At 42.4% G+C, this 17,112-nt stretch overlaps 1 protein-coding gene across 1 annotated transcript; it reads right to left on the reverse strand.

Annotated features, from left to right (window-relative positions):
* Positions 1-6,373: 6,373 nt before the first annotated feature.
* LOC125430703 (regucalcin-like) lies at positions 6,374-16,885 on the reverse strand. Its single transcript, XM_048492843.1, has 7 exons — positions 16,814-16,885; positions 15,489-15,654; positions 14,051-14,233; positions 12,264-12,479; positions 10,455-10,586; positions 7,134-7,288; positions 6,374-6,550 (listed from the first exon to the last, which is right to left on the reverse strand). The coding sequence occupies exons 2-7, from the start codon at positions 15,649-15,651 to the stop codon at positions 6,500-6,502; spliced, it is 900 nt and encodes a 299-aa protein (XP_048348800.1). The 5' UTR covers positions 15,652-15,654; positions 16,814-16,885; the 3' UTR covers positions 6,374-6,499.
* Positions 16,886-17,112: the final 227 nt, after the last annotated feature.

Below are 17,112 nucleotides of genomic sequence, written 5' to 3' on the forward strand. Positions count from 1 at the left end.
TCTGTCTTTCAAATGTCATGACTAACCTTCCTGGCTCTACCAGCCAGTTTAATTACTTTTTTTTTTTTACATTTCAGCAACTTTAAAGCGTTTGCACTGCTAATATTTAATGCCTCCTGTATCTTCCAAATCAAACATTGTCACATTCCTGCTGATTGAGGCGTTTTCCACACACAACAATTACCCTGGGGTAGAACCAGGATCATATATATTGGGTTATTTGAATCTCGGTTCCTCCCTTCACATTTGGATTTGGATTCAGGGATGCCAAAGTTTGCTCTCACTCAAATATTCGGCAGCGACCATTCCATTTCCCAAGATTGCTGGCCCAGCCCACCAGGTTAGAGGAGCCGAGTCGGAGGCATGTTTGCAACTCCCTCCTTCCAGGAATCTGCAGCCAAAGAGGATTCTTGCTTTGGAGGGACCCTGCCACTCACTGGTGGTGGAGGAGCAATAAAAACTAATGGGGAAGCATGGGGGTCCCTAAAATTGAGGACTGGCAGTTTACTACTTTGAGCACCGCCTAGGCCTGGGACCAATTTGGAGTGTCAGGATTCAGACTTAGAACATGAAGCAATAATACAGGGAGATGGAGAGATGCCTCCAGTTGATTTCTATGTCTGCCCAGTGAATTAGTGTCAGGGCCTTAAGTTAACTCCTACACAACTGCACGGAAGGCCACAGTCGTCTTTTGGTGTGTTTTCCCTTCCTTCATTTCCCAAAACAGCAAAAGCATTGGCTACCATCCTTTGATGTTGTTTACATTATAAGCGTAGTCAGTGGCATCCCAATCAAATAGGGGGTACAGTAAAGCCCAGCAAAGGAAAGGAGTAAGGGTCCTAGTCCTTCCCAACTTTCAGAGGGGAATAGGGTTGTGGGGTTGCCAGATGTAGGTTGGGAAACTTGGACATTTGTGGATGGAGCCTGTGGAGGACAGGGACCCCAGTGGGGTACGATGCCATAGAGACCATCCTCCAAAGCATACATTTTCTCCAGGAGAACTGATCTCTATAGCCTGGAGATGACCTGTAGTTCTGTGGGAACCCAACGTCCCACCTTGCTGCTGGCTAGGACAAGAAATCAAATCAGAAGGTACCTGGGAGGTGCTGGAAAGGAAGAAGACAAAACAGAGATGAAAGTGGAAAACTGCCAGAGCAATAAGAATCACTGCCCTATGCTACATTCTCCTTGTATGGCTTAGGAGAGCTGCAAGTACCACCTTCTCTTGCAGGTGCACTTTTTAGGATTGGCAGGCACACCAACATTTAGAGAGCCCTGGGCCTCATCCTATAACATGAGAGCTTTGAGGAGATCTCATGCTTTGCATGTTACAGGTTGCCAGTGATCAATTTGATGCTGGGGTTCACAGACAGGAAGGTGGGTATTTCTAAAAGTATCAGGGCCCAAAGAGGCATGATGTGCGGAGTAGTATGTGTTAAGACCACAGAGAGTGTAGACAATTTTTCCAGTAGTTGTGTTACACACAAGTAGATCACCTAGGAGTATGCAAAGCAGGAACAGCATTCAGACACACAATCAACTTCTCAGAAGTTCCTTTATTGTTGCAATACTGATTAACAGAGTACTTCACCAGGCAACAGATGTTTCAAGGCACACTCCTTTGCTTTTTCTTTGCTACATATATACAATACAGTTACCTATCAGGTGTAGGCGTCTTATCTTAGTTTGCCCACGGCACAAATAGCTGCTCACGGCTCTAATATTGCACACAGCACGTGTTCAAGGTTAGACATAACTGTCATGTAGATTTTGCTCATCTATTTTGACACTTTGTCAGCACCTGACAGTGTGATCACATCTGTCAAGCATTTTAATCTTGCTGTATATGAAGCCCTGATTCAAATCAGAATCACAAAGAGAACAAGCATCTAATGCTTTCTTCCTGTGCTGTTTCCTTCCATCTGAAATGTGTTCCCAACAGAGTGAGGTTTGCCCTGCTAGGCCAAATACATATTTTTCCTTGGCTGAATCTATAATGAAGAACTGGATGTATTGCATTTGAGCCCTGCATCTCCACTTGCTGAAAACAGACCTATTTAATAAAACAGTAAAACAGCACAAAGGACACAGCTAACTGCTCATGGGTGTGTGCATGATTTGGGATCGTTTCAAATGCTTGCTAGCTGCTAAGTGAAAATTGCTCTGTACATTGCACTGAATGGTTATGCTTTGGAATAAGATATCTTTGGGGGAGAGATGTTTCATCGTGAATCTCTGACATGTTCACATACCTGAAATTTCACACCTGGCCCAGGTAAAACACCTTTTTCCTGGCGCTCCATGGTGAAGGACATGCAGCTGCCTGTGTTTAACTGTGAGCCTTAGAATGTTCGTGCAGCTTAGAATGTTCACTCAGATGGCCAGATAGGAGCAGTGGAAACAGTATACAGGTAATGACTCAAGTGGAAGTGAAACACATACACACATTGCCGCGTGAGACGTCAGGTGGGGTTCTCCACCACCCTCACACGCAGATAACTTTCACTCTCTGTGCCTCACCCACTACTACCACAACACCCATACTCTCATACACATTCAACTCATCCTCACACTCCTCACTCTGCCCTCCCTCACATCCAACCACCACTTAACTACTTCCTCACCCATATTTCATACCCATATTGAACAAGCTTGAATGTAAATGACAGCTGGAGGGAGGGAGAGGAAAGGGACGGAGGGGGAGGCATGCAAGGCAAGAGAAGTGAGGGAGGGGAGAGAGGGAGGGAGGGAGGGAGGGGTAGCATTTAAGGGAGAGGAGGGAGGGGGCCCAGCATCTGGATATAACCCACCCACTCTAGCGGAGGGAGAGGGAAGGCGGGGAGGGGAAGGGGTGGCATCCAAGGGAAGAAAGGGAGGGAGAGGGAAGGGACGGAGGGGGAGGCATGCAAGGGAGGGGAGGGAGGGGCCCCAGCATCTGGATATGACCCACCCACCCTAGCGGAGGGAGAGGGGAGGGAGGGGGAGGGATGGCATGCAAGGGAAGAGAAGTGAGGGAGGGGAGAGAGTGAGGGGTGGCATGCAAGGGACAGGAGGGAGCCAGCCTAGATTCCCTGAGTACTGCGGTTACAGTTCAGAAAACCAGGCACTCGTTACTCAGGAGTAAGCTAGGTAAAGCAACTGTAACATACTTTGAATGGCTGCGTCGCGCCCTTCAGAAGGTTTACTCAGAAGCGACACCCATTGCCACCAGCCAAACTTACTCCCAGGTAAAGGATTGTGACCAGCCAGCCTAGATGTGTGGGAGGGGTGCCTTTCCATTCCCCCCCAAGGAATGCGGTCACACACATCAATGACATCGCACAGTATCAGGCTACGCGTTCCCATGAGCATGTACTGCTGGCCTCTGCAATTGATTTTTGGCTACTGTTCCTTCCCCATTTCACCACAATAAGCCAAAGCAATGAGTGGCCGGGTATCGCTAGTTACAAATAAATTTGATTCAAAAAAATGATCATTTAATTAGAAGGATGTATAACTTATGTTTAGAAATGGATCTAGAGATGAAACGGTTAAAGACTTTATGGTGAATTGGGCAAGAGATATTGGGCATGTAATCCCATTAGTAAAATGGGAAAAATTGTAGAATTCAGGCTTAAAATTCACTACTAGTAATGAAAAAAAAAAGAATTACTATAAAATATAGTACAGATTATACATAACACCAATACAAGTAGCAAAAAAATCTCATAAATCTAATTTATGTTGGCGATGTGGAAAGGAGCCAGGAAATCTGGTTCATATGTCATGGAAATGCCCAATGATAAAAGAATTTTGGCAAAATATCCATAGAGAAATACAGAAAATTTTAAAAGTAAATATAAAATGTATACCGGAAATGTATCTTCTAGGTATGTGTGATGAATCTTTGAGTAGTAATTGTAGAACTTTGTTTCAATATTTATACACCACTGCCAGAATTGTAATAGCTAGAAATTGGCGTAATTCAATAAGACCATCAGTTTCAGACTGGTGGCATAAGGTTTTGTAATTAGTAAAAATTGCAAAATTAACTGGTTATGATAAGTTAGAAAGTAATGATGAATTGAGAAAGCAATGGTTACAATCTATATATATAAAAATCTAACAGTGTGTTTGTCCCTGATGGTCTCCCTCAGAAGCTGCTGGACGGATCGCCCCCAAATTTTCACAGGACATCCCTCCATGTTGCGGGCAGGTAATCGGACATTCAAATCACCGAAAGTCCATACCTGAGCCAGGTAAAACGTCTTTTTCCTGGTGCACCAGGCCATGAAGCTGCTCTGTTCAACTGTCACCCTTAGAATGTCCGTGCAGCCTGTCTGTCTGTGGCCGGAGGGCTTAGAATGTTCGTGCAGATGGCCAGAGATGAGGAGTGAAAACAGTAAATAGGTAATACTGATAGGTAATACGAGTGGAAGTGAAACACATACACACTTTGCAGTGTGAGATTTCAGGTAGGGTCCCCCCCCCCCCACACGCAGGTAACTTTCACTCTCTGTGCCTCACCCACTGCTACCACACAATACACATCCAGCTCATCCTCACACACCTCACTCTGCCCTCCCTCACATCCAACCACCACTTACCCACTTCCTCACCCATATTCGCCACAGCTCTCTTTTACTAAAAGCAAGCTGGAGTTTGCCTTTTCTTCTAAGAAAATCCGCTGGGGGGGGGGGGGGCGAACCAACACTACCAGCTCCGCTTTTTTTGCACATGGCCCTTTAAGAACCCAGGGAGCTGGCCTCGATCTGAGCGCCTCACCACCCTGCCTCTGCTGCCTGACTGGGATAGCCTCCTTGCCCCAGTTCTGCTTTACCCAAGCCAGGACTGTGCGTGTCAACCAGCCTCATGGACAGCGGGATTCGCACTCTGGACAGTTCCGTTGTGGAATGGGAAGAGTTACCTTATACTAAAAAAAACAAGACAGCACCATATAACGATGTGCATTGAAAAGGGAAAGAGGGATTCCATTTGACCACCTCAAAAGGCTATGCTGGGGATCATTGGACCTGCATGGACATCAGTGTGGTTTGCGGACTGTGATGAGAAGAACAATTGCCACAGCAACGCGTGGCTGGGCCTGCTAGTTTAGTGTATACTTAGAAGAAAAACTACAACAAAAATACATAATTTTGGATATAATTTAATTATTATAAGAAAACAATCAAAGAAGTTAATTACTTGGAGATATATGCTTTATTATAGTGGTGAACCTTTTCAAGACCGAGTGCCCAAATTGCAACCCAAAACCCACTTATTTATCACAAAGTGCCAACACAGCAATTTAACCTGAATACTGAGGTTTTAGTTTAGAAAAACGGTTGGCTCCGAGGTGTGCATTACTCAGGAGTAAGCTTGACGGTAGTCGGTGGCTTTGCTTTGAAGCAACAGTGCAACGCTTCCAATGGGTGAATCACGACCCTAGGAGGGTTTACTCAGAAGTAAGCCCCATTGCCAGCAACCGAGCTTACTCCCAGATAAAATTCTTCCCATGAAAATCTGTGGGGTTTAACAGCACTTAATAGGGTTACCTACACTGCGTCCACAAAACTAAGTTTTAAGTTTAATGCTAATAATTGAACCCAGCGGCCCAGGCCAGCCTCGATGTGTGTGGGGGCACTCTGTTTGCACGTGCCCACAGAGAGAGCTCTGAGTACCACCTCTGGCACCCATGCCATAGGTTCGCCACCATTGTTATAGACCAAAGACAAAATTGGACAAATTTTATATATATAAGCGGAAGCAGATAAATGTTGAGTTATAAATGAAAGATGGAAATTTATTAATTGTAAACATGAAAATATATGGAAACTAATTGAATGTGTTACTTTTTGTTAATAATAAAATGTAAGCATTTTTAAAAAAAATCTCAGCTCTTTGTTAGTGAGTTAGTGACAAATGGCAGGACTCAGTTCATTTAAGAAGGTGGGAGGGTGCTGTAGACACAGACTTTCATCCCTGGTCACGCCCCTTCCCTCGTATCTGTGCCATGCCCTGGGTCAGGCAACCCCCCCCCCCCAGGTTTGCCAACCCCTGATTAGTTCTGCGTGCCCTATCACAACAAAACACCTGCCTGGGATGCTACAGCACAGTTACAGCCTCAGAAACCCAGGTATATGCTGTTTCCTGCTGGCCAGTCATTAACCTACTCCTTCAGCAAGCAGCCCAGCAGCCCCATAGTTACATTGGCAGCCAGCCACAGCACCTCAGGCAACTCTTAGGACTGCACAAAATGTAGCTAATTACCAGAGAACAGCTACGGCTATGTTTTCAAGTATCAGGAAAAAAATCAGTACCGAACACACAGTTCTCAAGCCACGCTTTATTAGGAAAGGAATGATTTCAATAACAGAACAAGTCATGACCTATATGTTAGCAAATTAAAATCTATCTCAAATATTTGTGTGATATTTTGCTTTACTTTATCTGCGTCTGTCACACTTTAAACGTTCTTTCTTCGCTGTTCTTTATACTGGTCTTCTATAAAGGTTGTTTGTTAACCAGCATATGAGTGTGGTGGGAGTCCTTTCACTCCAAGTCCAGTTATCTGTTTTTAAAAGGGCAAGAAAGATAACACACAGTCATCCATGTATTTGGTAATTAACTGGAAATTATTTGTTCAAACCCAAATGTTTGCTGCATCCAAGTTGCATAGACTGCTGCAGCAAATTTCAATAGGAATTTTGTCCTTGTTAGAGAGGTAATAGCAGTTTTTAAATGAGCATTTCTCGTTAAAACCAATGTTAAAAGCAAAATTTTAGCTATCAAATCTTACAATGTAAAAACAAATTTTAATCCTTCGCCTCATGGAGGGCATTTCAACCAGTGGAAGAAGTTGGAGTGATTTGCACCAGTTCCCCACCTGCATGCCAGAGCCTTAACACGGTTCCTGGAAGTCCACCAACCCACAAGGGCAGAGTTTCCAGGGTCACATCAGGCTGTAGCAGGAGCAGGGAGATTGGAAAGTTTTGTGCAAGTGCCTCTCTATTTGCACAGTGCAGGATCCAAGTCATACTTTGTAAAATGAAAACCAACCATATTTCACAAAAGTAAAAAAAAATACTTATCATATACTTTGTCCTAGACAAGTGTTCCCTTTCCTTTCAAATGGGCTAAAATGACCAAATCACCTTGAAAACATTGCCAGCCTGCGGCTCCCGTGACCATGCAGCCTCATCCAGTCCTTGGAAAGCAGAAGTGACGTACAATTCTGAATAATCAGGCCCACCGAAACAGCAGGAAGTAGTTATACTAGCAGGCAACTTCACAACCTGCAAGCATTTTCCTAGTAAAACACACATTTTTCATCTTAGGGCTTAACTTAATAATCAGTTGAAGTATGTCAGCTTCAGAATCTGAAACATAGTCCCACAAAAACCCCAATTCAACACTAGTTGTGTTCCACACCAGAGGCGTACCTCCCATTGGGCAAAGTGGGCAGCTGCCCTGGGCGCCACCTTGTGGTGGGCGACAAAATTGCAGGTTTGTGAGGGATTTTGTATTTTCAGCGTTTTTCCGTTTTTGGCCTGCAGGGGCGCAGATTTTAGGCTAGCAGCACCAAAATTTCAGGGATTTTTTGGGAGACTCTCCTGATGATGTCACCCAGGTTTGGTGAGGTTTGGTTTAGGGAGTCCAAAGTTATGGACTCCCAAAGGGAGTGCCCCCATCCCCCATTGTTTCCAATGGGAGCTAATAGGAGATGGGGGCTACACTTTTGAGGGTCCATAACTTTGGACCCCCTGAACCAAACTTCACCAAATCTGGGTGGTATCATCAGTAGGGTCTCACAAAGATACTCTGAAATTTTGGTGCTGCTATCTTAATAATTGCAACCCTGACAACAGGCACCCCCTAAATTTCCCCAGATTCTCTTTTTAAATTCACTCCCTTCCCACCAATGCTTGTTTTCTTTCTTTCTTTTATTCTCTCAGTGCCTAATAAAGGTTGTTGTTGTTGTTGTTGTTGTTGTTGTTAAATCTATCCCCTTCGGCATGGATTTCAAGGGAGAATCTGAGGTCCCCAGTTTAAACACCATTTAAAATGATGCTGTTTGGGGGTGGATTCCAGCATCACTTGTTTAAACCAGGGAGCCCAGATTCTCCTTTTAAATCCACCTTAAAGGGAGAGTCTGCCCCCCCCCCCAGTTTAAATAACATTGAAAGTGATGCTGTTTCCCCCAATTGGGGGGACTGGATACAACACCATAAAATGTTTTCATAGCAGTAATAAAACATTTTGAAAGCATTTTGAAAATGTTTTCCAAATATTATTTCGGCTGTGTGGCATGGCCCATTGCTATGTTCAGATTTGTGAGTTGGGGGATGTTCTATAATGTGATGGTGACTTTGAAATGACCTGGTGGAAAAAATCATTGTTTGGTCATGGTGGGGGCCACCCGTGGGGGGGGGGGCATCAAACTCAGGTTTTGCCCAGGGCTCAAGTTTGCCTAGGTACGCCCCTGTTCCACACAATCCCTCCATAATGGAACATAATGGAGCATAAAGAATTCTTGCTGCAAGAATATATCCAATGATTCCTTTTCAAAAGACCAAACTAAACTAATAAGAAAAACAACTTGTCCAGTGCTGCAGAAAGATTTCCACAGAACAGAACTTGAAAAAAGTTCTCAAAAGAGCACAATAAAGGTGCTTGAGACATCACAGTGGTGGGATTCAGCAGGTTTGCACCACTTCGGCAGAAACGGTTGTTAAAATGGTGCTGGTAAACAACCAGTTGTTAAATTACTTGAATCCCAGAAGGAGGCAATAAAAAACTTTCTTAAAACATTTACTATCACTCGGGTAATTAAACAAGCACATATGACATAGCTTTAGCACAAAGAAATCCCATTCAGCAGGAGAATTCTTTCCCCATACAATACATGTATATTTCATTGACTCTCTAATGTAAAAGGTAAGTGTAGGAGGAGGATGTGTGGATGATCCTTTTGATCCTTTTATATATAAAAGGATCCAAAAGGATCCTTTTGCCACATATTATATATGTTATTTAAGGATCCTTTTGCCACATATTATATATGTTATTTAAGACCTATGACCAGGGACGTAAGTAAGGGGGGGTTCTCGGGTTCAAACCCCTTCCATTACATAACCGGCTTCCTTGAAACAATGCATGGAATGGAACAGCCGGAGAGCCCTCAGTCACTGAACCCACCCCACAAAAAATCTATACCTACATCACTGCACGACCTCCCAACCTAAAGCCAGAAGTTTCTAGCCTTGTTTTCTAAACTTTCTGTGAAGTCTTCCTCAGTGGCTGACCTCTGGTACCCCCCTACAGAGGCAGATTAATGGTACTGAGAAATAGGGCTTTCTCTGAACTGTTTCTTGCAAGATCTTATACGTAATTTTAATATGCAAATTGATAACAATGCATGATTTTGTGATGCCACAACATACATAAACATGTTAGAAGAGGCTGATTTTGATCTCACCTTCTCTTCTCCTATGTGAAATGGTCTGACAAAAGCTTACCGGGTTCTATCTACACCATCTGCCATGTCCTCTGTGTGCGTTTCACAAGCAGGTCAAACAAAATCATACAATTATTCTTGTTATGTCCAAGTTCACCCTAAACCTAACTTTGATTCAGTCTCACATCAGGTATGAGGGAACTTATTTTCCAAGTGTGCAGGGCCCTGATTCATATAAGGTCTTTAGCCTAGGTGGAGCACCATTTTCCCAAGCCAGAAGGGTCCTTTGGGGACTTATTTTCCCCACTAGGGGTGTGCCTTCAATACATGCGAAGTTCCTTTAACCACTGAGGTACAGTCCAAATCAGCACCCCCACCCCACCCCCGGTTGCACTTGGGAAGTCAGTTCCTTTCTATCTGATGTGTAACCTGTCTGAATCAGCCACACTGGGAGAACCCATAAACTACACATGAAAAATCACAATGTGTAATTTTGCACAAGCACAGAAACACCTTCACAATCTTAGATGAGAACGTTGTCGCCTTTTTGACAGGATGCATATAATCGATCTGTGGAACTAACTGCAACAAAATATTCATTGGCAGTGTACAGATTTGTCAGTGGAAATGCTCTCTATTAATTTTACATTCTGGATTGTACCCTATGTGTAGGGTAGTAAATAGATCCAAAGAGGAACAGGAGCCAAATGCCTCTCACATTCTTTACTGGGGCGTTTCCCCACTCACCAGGATCCCACCTATGCCGCACGCTGCTCTCAGCGCATGGCATCCCTGGCGCGTGCCTGGGCATCCCCAGCGCGGGGTCATCAAAAGGGATGCTGCGCGCTGAGGGGGCACGACAGTGGCAGCGTCGGGGCGGCTGCGCTGTCGCCGCCCCTGTCGTGGGGAGTGCCAGGGGACTCCGCACTATTTAAGGAGAGTAGTGCGGGGCTTAAGGTAAGTGGGGAAAGGCCCCTGGAGATTTCCCTTGCTACTTATTCTTTTTGCAACTGCTTACCTGTTTCAGGATCTATTCGAATCACTTGTCCTCCATAGTAACAGGCAACCCAGAGTTTCCCTTCTCTATCGATACTCATCCCATCTGGGAAGTAGTCTTCTTTTTCCATCTTATATATACTTCTGCGGTTGCCTGTAGAAATACCGTGACAAACTTTAGGGAATAAATCATATCTTAATTTTTTCATAAGTCAATGGTTTTCCTGAATCGAGCATGCCAGAAAAGCAAAGAAGGATTGTGTTGGGCAACCATGTTACCACACTATATAGAGAAAGGGAGAGGGATCACACCCAACCTAAAGATTGACTCAGACCAAGGTGCTAAAGCAGTGCAGAAGCACAATGTAGAACCGGCACTCCTGTGAGCTGTGGCACAGCAAGCATAATTCCTAAATTAAGTCAAACAAGAAGCTCCTGTCATCAAATCGGAGTACTGGGCTGTAAATTCCTTTCTGTGTAAAAATCAACCCAATTCGATAGGGTTGAGAAATCCCATCGATAGGGTTGAGAAACTTTGCCCTCTTCAACTAAACGTTCACGAATACCATTTTGTGTAATGAATAGTATTTCATAAATACCTACTACTGAATGCTATCCTAACTTTTTTTTAAATTTCCTTGGAATGTCCTCCATTTTATTACTCTGGAACTTGATTGTTTTATTCCATGATTATAGTCTATGACTATAAAGAAATAAATATGAATCTCAATGTTATCCTCTTTGTTTTCAATTTATTCTACATTAATTTAACTAGTTTAACTGTGAGCATAACATTAATTGGCTGACAAGCTGTTTGGGAGCAGATATCATACATCTGAACTCTTTGGCTTGGATCCTATGAGCAATTTTCAATGTGTTAATCTCTGTTGTGGAGAACACATCCTCTAGTGAAAGCACCACCACTCGTGCAAGATCAGTGACTTTCACTGAGTCCTTGAACAAGCAAATGTGCGACCACAAGAGGAAGCATGCATTATGGCAGAAACCCACCCAGAACTTGTACATAGGATACAAACCAACATATGTACAGAAGTGTATGTTAGAACTGGCCTCCCTTTATCTAGGGAGGAAGCACTCAATTTTTTTGGCAAACGAATATTGTAAATTGCAAAAAAAAAGTCTTTATTTTATTCAAGGTGACATTATAGCAGAAAAGGATAGCAAATGGAGGGATTACTAGCTATACTGTCAACTGCAAATCCAAACCAAAAATTGCATGTTAAGTAAAAACAAATAATAGGGGTTTGTGCTGGGCTGAGCAAGATGAACTGGACTAGCTAGTTAGAAAACGAAACACAGATAAGAAGCATGGTCCTTCACTATCAAAACAAAATTTAAGTCGACTTTTAGCTTTTAGCTGCTTTAAAACTATGGCTTTTTCAATAATAAAGTACTCTCCACAGTAATACCCTCCACAACACTCAGGACCTGAAATATGAAGCCTTTTCCATTGGCAGAGTCAGATATGTATCTTTAGATCAGTCCTAGCTTATTTACTTTAATCGTGTCACACACTTGAATATGGCAGAAAATGGTATCTTTCCTACTTTTAAGTGCCCTTCTCTGTGATAAAAGAGAAGCATGCTTAAATAATGCTTAAATAAAATAATTACTATTACTTTTTTAACACCATAAATGTGCCTATGTCTTTAATATTCAGATGAAACCGTTTAAAAGCAGCCTACTCGTTTTAACAACGGTGCTTCATCTGCTGGTACTATAATGCAGCAAATATTCACAAAAGCAGGTACGGTCCTTAGAAAAGCAGTTGAACATTTTGCAGATCTCAAAAAAAGAAAAGCAACCGTACAGATGTCTCCTGTAGGCAGGTCATAGTCGAAGGCGTCCACAGAGTACAAGAGACTGTCAATGTAAAATAACGTTCTGTGATCCAGAGACCAATCCAAACCATTGGAGATGTCCACACAGTCAAAGTGTTTCACTACAGAGTGGTCAGGGAACAGGGTGTAGAAAGAACCTTGCTTCTTGTCTACCACTGCCGGCCGTTTTTCAAGGCCCAGTGTTCCTAGAAGAACCACAAAGCTTACATTTAGTAAGCAAAGCATAATAGCATGACAATGTTGCACCTGGCCTCTTTAACAAAGGGCAGGCTTTAATATGACTCAGTAGGAAACTATGAATAATTGGGCTTGATGTGCTAAAGTTTATTTGTGGAGAAGACAATTTCTGCCCTTGGTGCGTGATTATCTTGCATCACCTCTGCTGCTGACAAACACACCCAGCAGTTTGGGCTGCAGGAGGAAGGGAAGAAGGGGGAAGTTGTGTTCCTTATGCCCACAGAAAAGCTCAGGTAGAGATCCAAGCCTTAATCTTCACAGAGTGGGAATGGCAAGATGCAAGTTTGGCCCACAGAACTTTCAGGGTCCAAGAAAGTCATACAGATGTCCCTACTCCACCACTCATTGCCAACCCCCTCCCCCAAATACCCTACAGTAGTCTCATCAGAACATATTCAAAGCTCTCCAGTTACATCTGTTTATGAAAATCGAGCAGTATATGGAACGACTGAAACACTTTGTTATAAATACTGTCAAGCAAACTGAGATATTTCAGTTCCTCTCAAAAAGAGATGCCTGGAAGATAAATGGGTTTTAAAAGAGTTAACCAGTAATTAACTTTAACATGTAAAAACTATCTCACAGAAAATAGACATCTGATTATTGGAAAACTGGCAAAAAAGGGCTGGAAGATGGGATTTCCCCCCCCCCTTTTAAAAGACACAATCACATCTAGAACTGATAGCACAATCCTAACACATATTCCTGGAAGTAAGCCACACTGAATAGACTTGCTTTGAATTGTTCTCTGAGCACAAGGGACAAAGCTTATCTTCTAACAGATGGGTCAGTGTAGTCAAGTCTGAAGCTGCTAATAACTTGTAATGACATGGGGTCTGACTCCATCCTTCCTCCTCAATAGATAAGAGGCCAGTTGGAAGAATAAGAATAGGCATGTGTTTAGGGTGGGTCAAACCAGGGTGCGTGCCCGGTGCCCCAGATTCCATATTTTGGTTATGCACCTATTCCTCACTCCTCAAAGCTCACTGTCCTCTCAGAATGGAAAATCTCCAGTTTCTGAAACCAGGTAAAGTGCAACACCCCCCCCCCATTGCCCCCCCCAGTGAAGGGAATCCAGATGCGTTTTGCTTTCTTTGGGTTTCCTCGCTCCTCCCCCCCTCCCCCCAACCAAACGGCTGTTCCTCCCAATTTTTGGGTCAGCTTTTCAGAGCGATTCAAAGGGCTTCCTTTTAAACCCTTTAAATGCTTTGGTTCTATCGCTTCAGCAATAGATCTTTGAGATGGACATGAGATTTATAGAATAGCAAAGTAAAGCTAGACCACAGACAGGATGCCCCCCCAAAAAGGCAGCCCCGCCCAAGAAGGAGGTTGGACAGAAAGAAAATGAAGCTGCAGGCAGGCAAAATGGTGGCTCAGTTGGGGACACTTCACAGTAGAAGGACACCTGTTTAAATAAATAAACATGGGAAACCCCCATTTCAAAGCAAACAGCCATGTGGGAAGCAATAAGTACACAAAAGCTCATAAACAAGCTGCTTAAGAATGTAAATCAACCAACCTGCAAACAGTCTTCCTGCAGGATCCACCTTTCCCTCATTGAGTCGAGTATTGGGTTTATCCCAGTCCACATTATTAATGCGGGTTAGAGACTTGTTTTTCCAATCCAGAGCAACAAACTGGGTTCCTTGGGCAATAATATAACCGCCACATTCGCGAAGGGACACAAAACCCACTAGATCATCTGGGGGATGAGAGGTTGTATCATAAAACCAATAGTAGAGTAAGTGCTTGTTTTGAGAACGCCTTGTAGAAAGATGGTATATAGCCGTGGTGGCGAACCTTTGGCACTCCAGATGTTATGGACTACAATTCCCATCAGCCCCTGCCAGCATGGCCAATTGGCCATGCTGGCAGGGGCTGATGGGAATTGTAGTCCATAACATCTGGAGTGCCAAAGGTTCGCCACCACTGGTATATAGTCAAATCTAAGTCTGGTCATTGTCTAGAATGAAGACCTCCACAGACATTTACTCCACAGACACCCTGTATTACATAAAAGAAACACGATGGAATATTTAGGTTGTTTGCGGAAGGGCGATGATTAATGAATGAACACAATAAAATAGTAAAATCAATGAAATATAAAATATTGTGCTTGCATGTGTATATATCTGAAGCATTTGGCAAATGGTCTGAAGTCTATTGTTAATACATTCCTCACCATCTTGGACAAATCTAGTTTTTTCTTGGTTCTTGTTTGCATTTACAACATATACTTCTCTCTTGTATTTCTGGACCTTCCACTGTATGATAAAAATTGTCCTTAGGTATGCATATATATTACACACAGAGACCTTTGATGAAACAGCCTTAGGCTCATGTTTATGAAAACTGACATGAGTAGTTGACCCCAACTCCTAATCCTGTGAAGACTCATTATCTAGCAAACTGCCTGACAGATAATACAGAAACAACTCCAAGGGGTATCCAAGAACCCCTTAAATAATAGGGAGGTCAAATAAAAGAAGACAACTATGAGAGTGGCTGACTGTCTCTTCAGGAAATTCTGATTTAGTAATGAAAAACAAGTTTCCAACCTGAAAGTTCGTATCTTCAAATTAACAACAATCCTTGCCTCCACAGAAACATGAATGGCCAGTTCAGAACAACAATTCTCCAGCATCTATCCTTAGCACCTAGTTACATTGATTATATCTTCATCTGATGAACTCATAGGAAGGAAGTCTAATCTGCTATGCAGTTTTCACAGTTTCATAACATGAAGTGTTTTCAATTCATGGAACAGCACAAAATGCTGCATGCGCAGGGAAAAAATTCAGAACCTACCACAATATCTGGAGTTATTTCCTGCTGAAGAGTTTCTAAAGGCACACAATACTACATCTGATCATGTAATTTTTAAGATTACTCAAAATCAAATATTTTGATATGACTAAAAGCAAAATCAATAGAGCTTTTTGAAAATGTTCTCTTACCCAAAGGAACACTTTGCACTTCCTTAGTAAGAGAATTCCATCGGAAGACCTTCTTGCCCTTTATATCCACAAAGAGGAGGGAATTTTCCTTTTCCTCCCACAAAGGTGACTCTCCAAGCTCACAGTGCTCTTTCACAGCAACCTCAATTTTTACAGATGACATTATCTTTGGAGAAAAGCAAAAGCAATCAAAGAAGGCAGGCACAGAAAAGGAAGAAAGTTTGGGAGAAAAACATCTATATAAATTTAGCTGACCTGAAACCAAATTTCAACAAATGAACATTTCAGTCTCAACATACTTACTTAGAAGTAAGCCAGGTGGATTTCAGAGGAACTATTTACGATCAGATATGGACTAAAAAACTGAGGATTCTAGCCAGTGGCAAAGTCATTTTGTGATTTTAGAAGTGCATCTGTCACACAGAATGCCCTTCTTTTGAGAACTTTAACTGAGAACTTTGCAGAGTCCACTGTTAGAGCCCTTCACTTTGCTAGATGGTTCTCTGGTTTGATGCAGCAAGGTAATCCCTACATTCTCATTCACGTGGGGAAAGAATGCAAGTTCCTGACTCCCCCCTGAGAAGCAAGACTACATTTATTTCATCATCACTTCCTCAGCTAGTTCAGACATTTGCGCTAAAACAAAATTTGCCATATGACAGAAAAATGTACATATGCTGTTTCTGCACTATGGTCTGCAACATCCCTGACATGGTACATGAATTCGTTACTGTGATCTCAGGGTATGAAATACTCCTTTTCACCCATCTGCAAAACTGGCCCCTTAATGTTATATGTTTGTATATTTTATACATATATTTTATATGTTTGTGTAAATTTGATGCAGGTGTAATCATAATGTGTTTATCCACACTGTTCAGTGCAAGCTACAATGCATTTGACAGTGCAGCAAAATAAATAGTTTATGTGTTTTCTGCAAACACAGTCCAGTAAAAGTAATGCGCTTTAAAAACCCACAAAGTGCAATGCCTACATCTCTTGCACACATTTTAGAAATCACTGCCCACCTGTCTATTCAGGGAACACCTAAGACAGCTCAAGAAAAAATTAAGCACAAATACTTAAAACATTAGTCCATTTAAACAAATGCAATCCAAGACAAAACTAGACCCTCTAAAACCATACCCATAAAAATAATAAAACAGCAGAAGAAACTTAACTTTGGCAGGAAGGTTTTTATTACAGATAAGGTTCAGTAATTATAGCCTAGTAAGTAAAACACGTAGCAATTAAAAAGAGTAAAAGATCTAGCAAAAAAAGAGTAAAAGATCTAGCAATTAAAAGATCAAATGAAAATTCCTTACAGAATCCAGTAGCAATTGACTAAATAGATCAGAAATTCCGGGTGGAGAAGATACATAAAACGGCTGAGATTTCCTCACTGTGTAGATCCTGAAAGCTCACGTTAGAATCTATCTCTCAAATGTCATGACTAACCTTCCTGGCTCTAACAGCTATTTTAATTACTCTTCTAACATTTCAGCAACTTTAAAGCAATTTTCTTTGCTAATATTTAATGCCTCCTGTATCTTCCAAATCAAACATTGCCACATTCCTGCTGACTGAGATGTTTTCAGCATACTACAATTACCTCGGGGTAGAA

Source organism: Sphaerodactylus townsendi, linkage group LG04 (genome assembly GCF_021028975.2).
Source record: "Sphaerodactylus townsendi isolate TG3544 linkage group LG04, MPM_Stown_v2.3, whole genome shotgun sequence".
In the NCBI taxonomy this organism is placed as follows: Eukaryota; Metazoa; Chordata; class Lepidosauria; order Squamata; family Sphaerodactylidae; genus Sphaerodactylus; species Sphaerodactylus townsendi.

Excerpts from the sequence above, each read along its gene's own strand:
- LOC125430703 (XM_048492843.1), bottom strand. The coding sequence starts at position 15,651 with ATGTCATCTGTAAAAATTGAGGTTGCTGTGAAAGAGCACTGTGAGCTT. Across the intron at positions 14,234-15,488 it reads AGTGCAAAGTGTTCCTTTGG|ATGATCTAGTGGGTTTTGTG; the intron begins GTAAGAGAACAT and ends CTCATCCCCCAG. Across the intron at positions 12,480-14,050 it reads TGCAGGAAGACTGTTTGCAG|GAACACTGGGCCTTGAAAAA; the intron begins GTTGGTTGATTT and ends TGGTTCTTCTAG.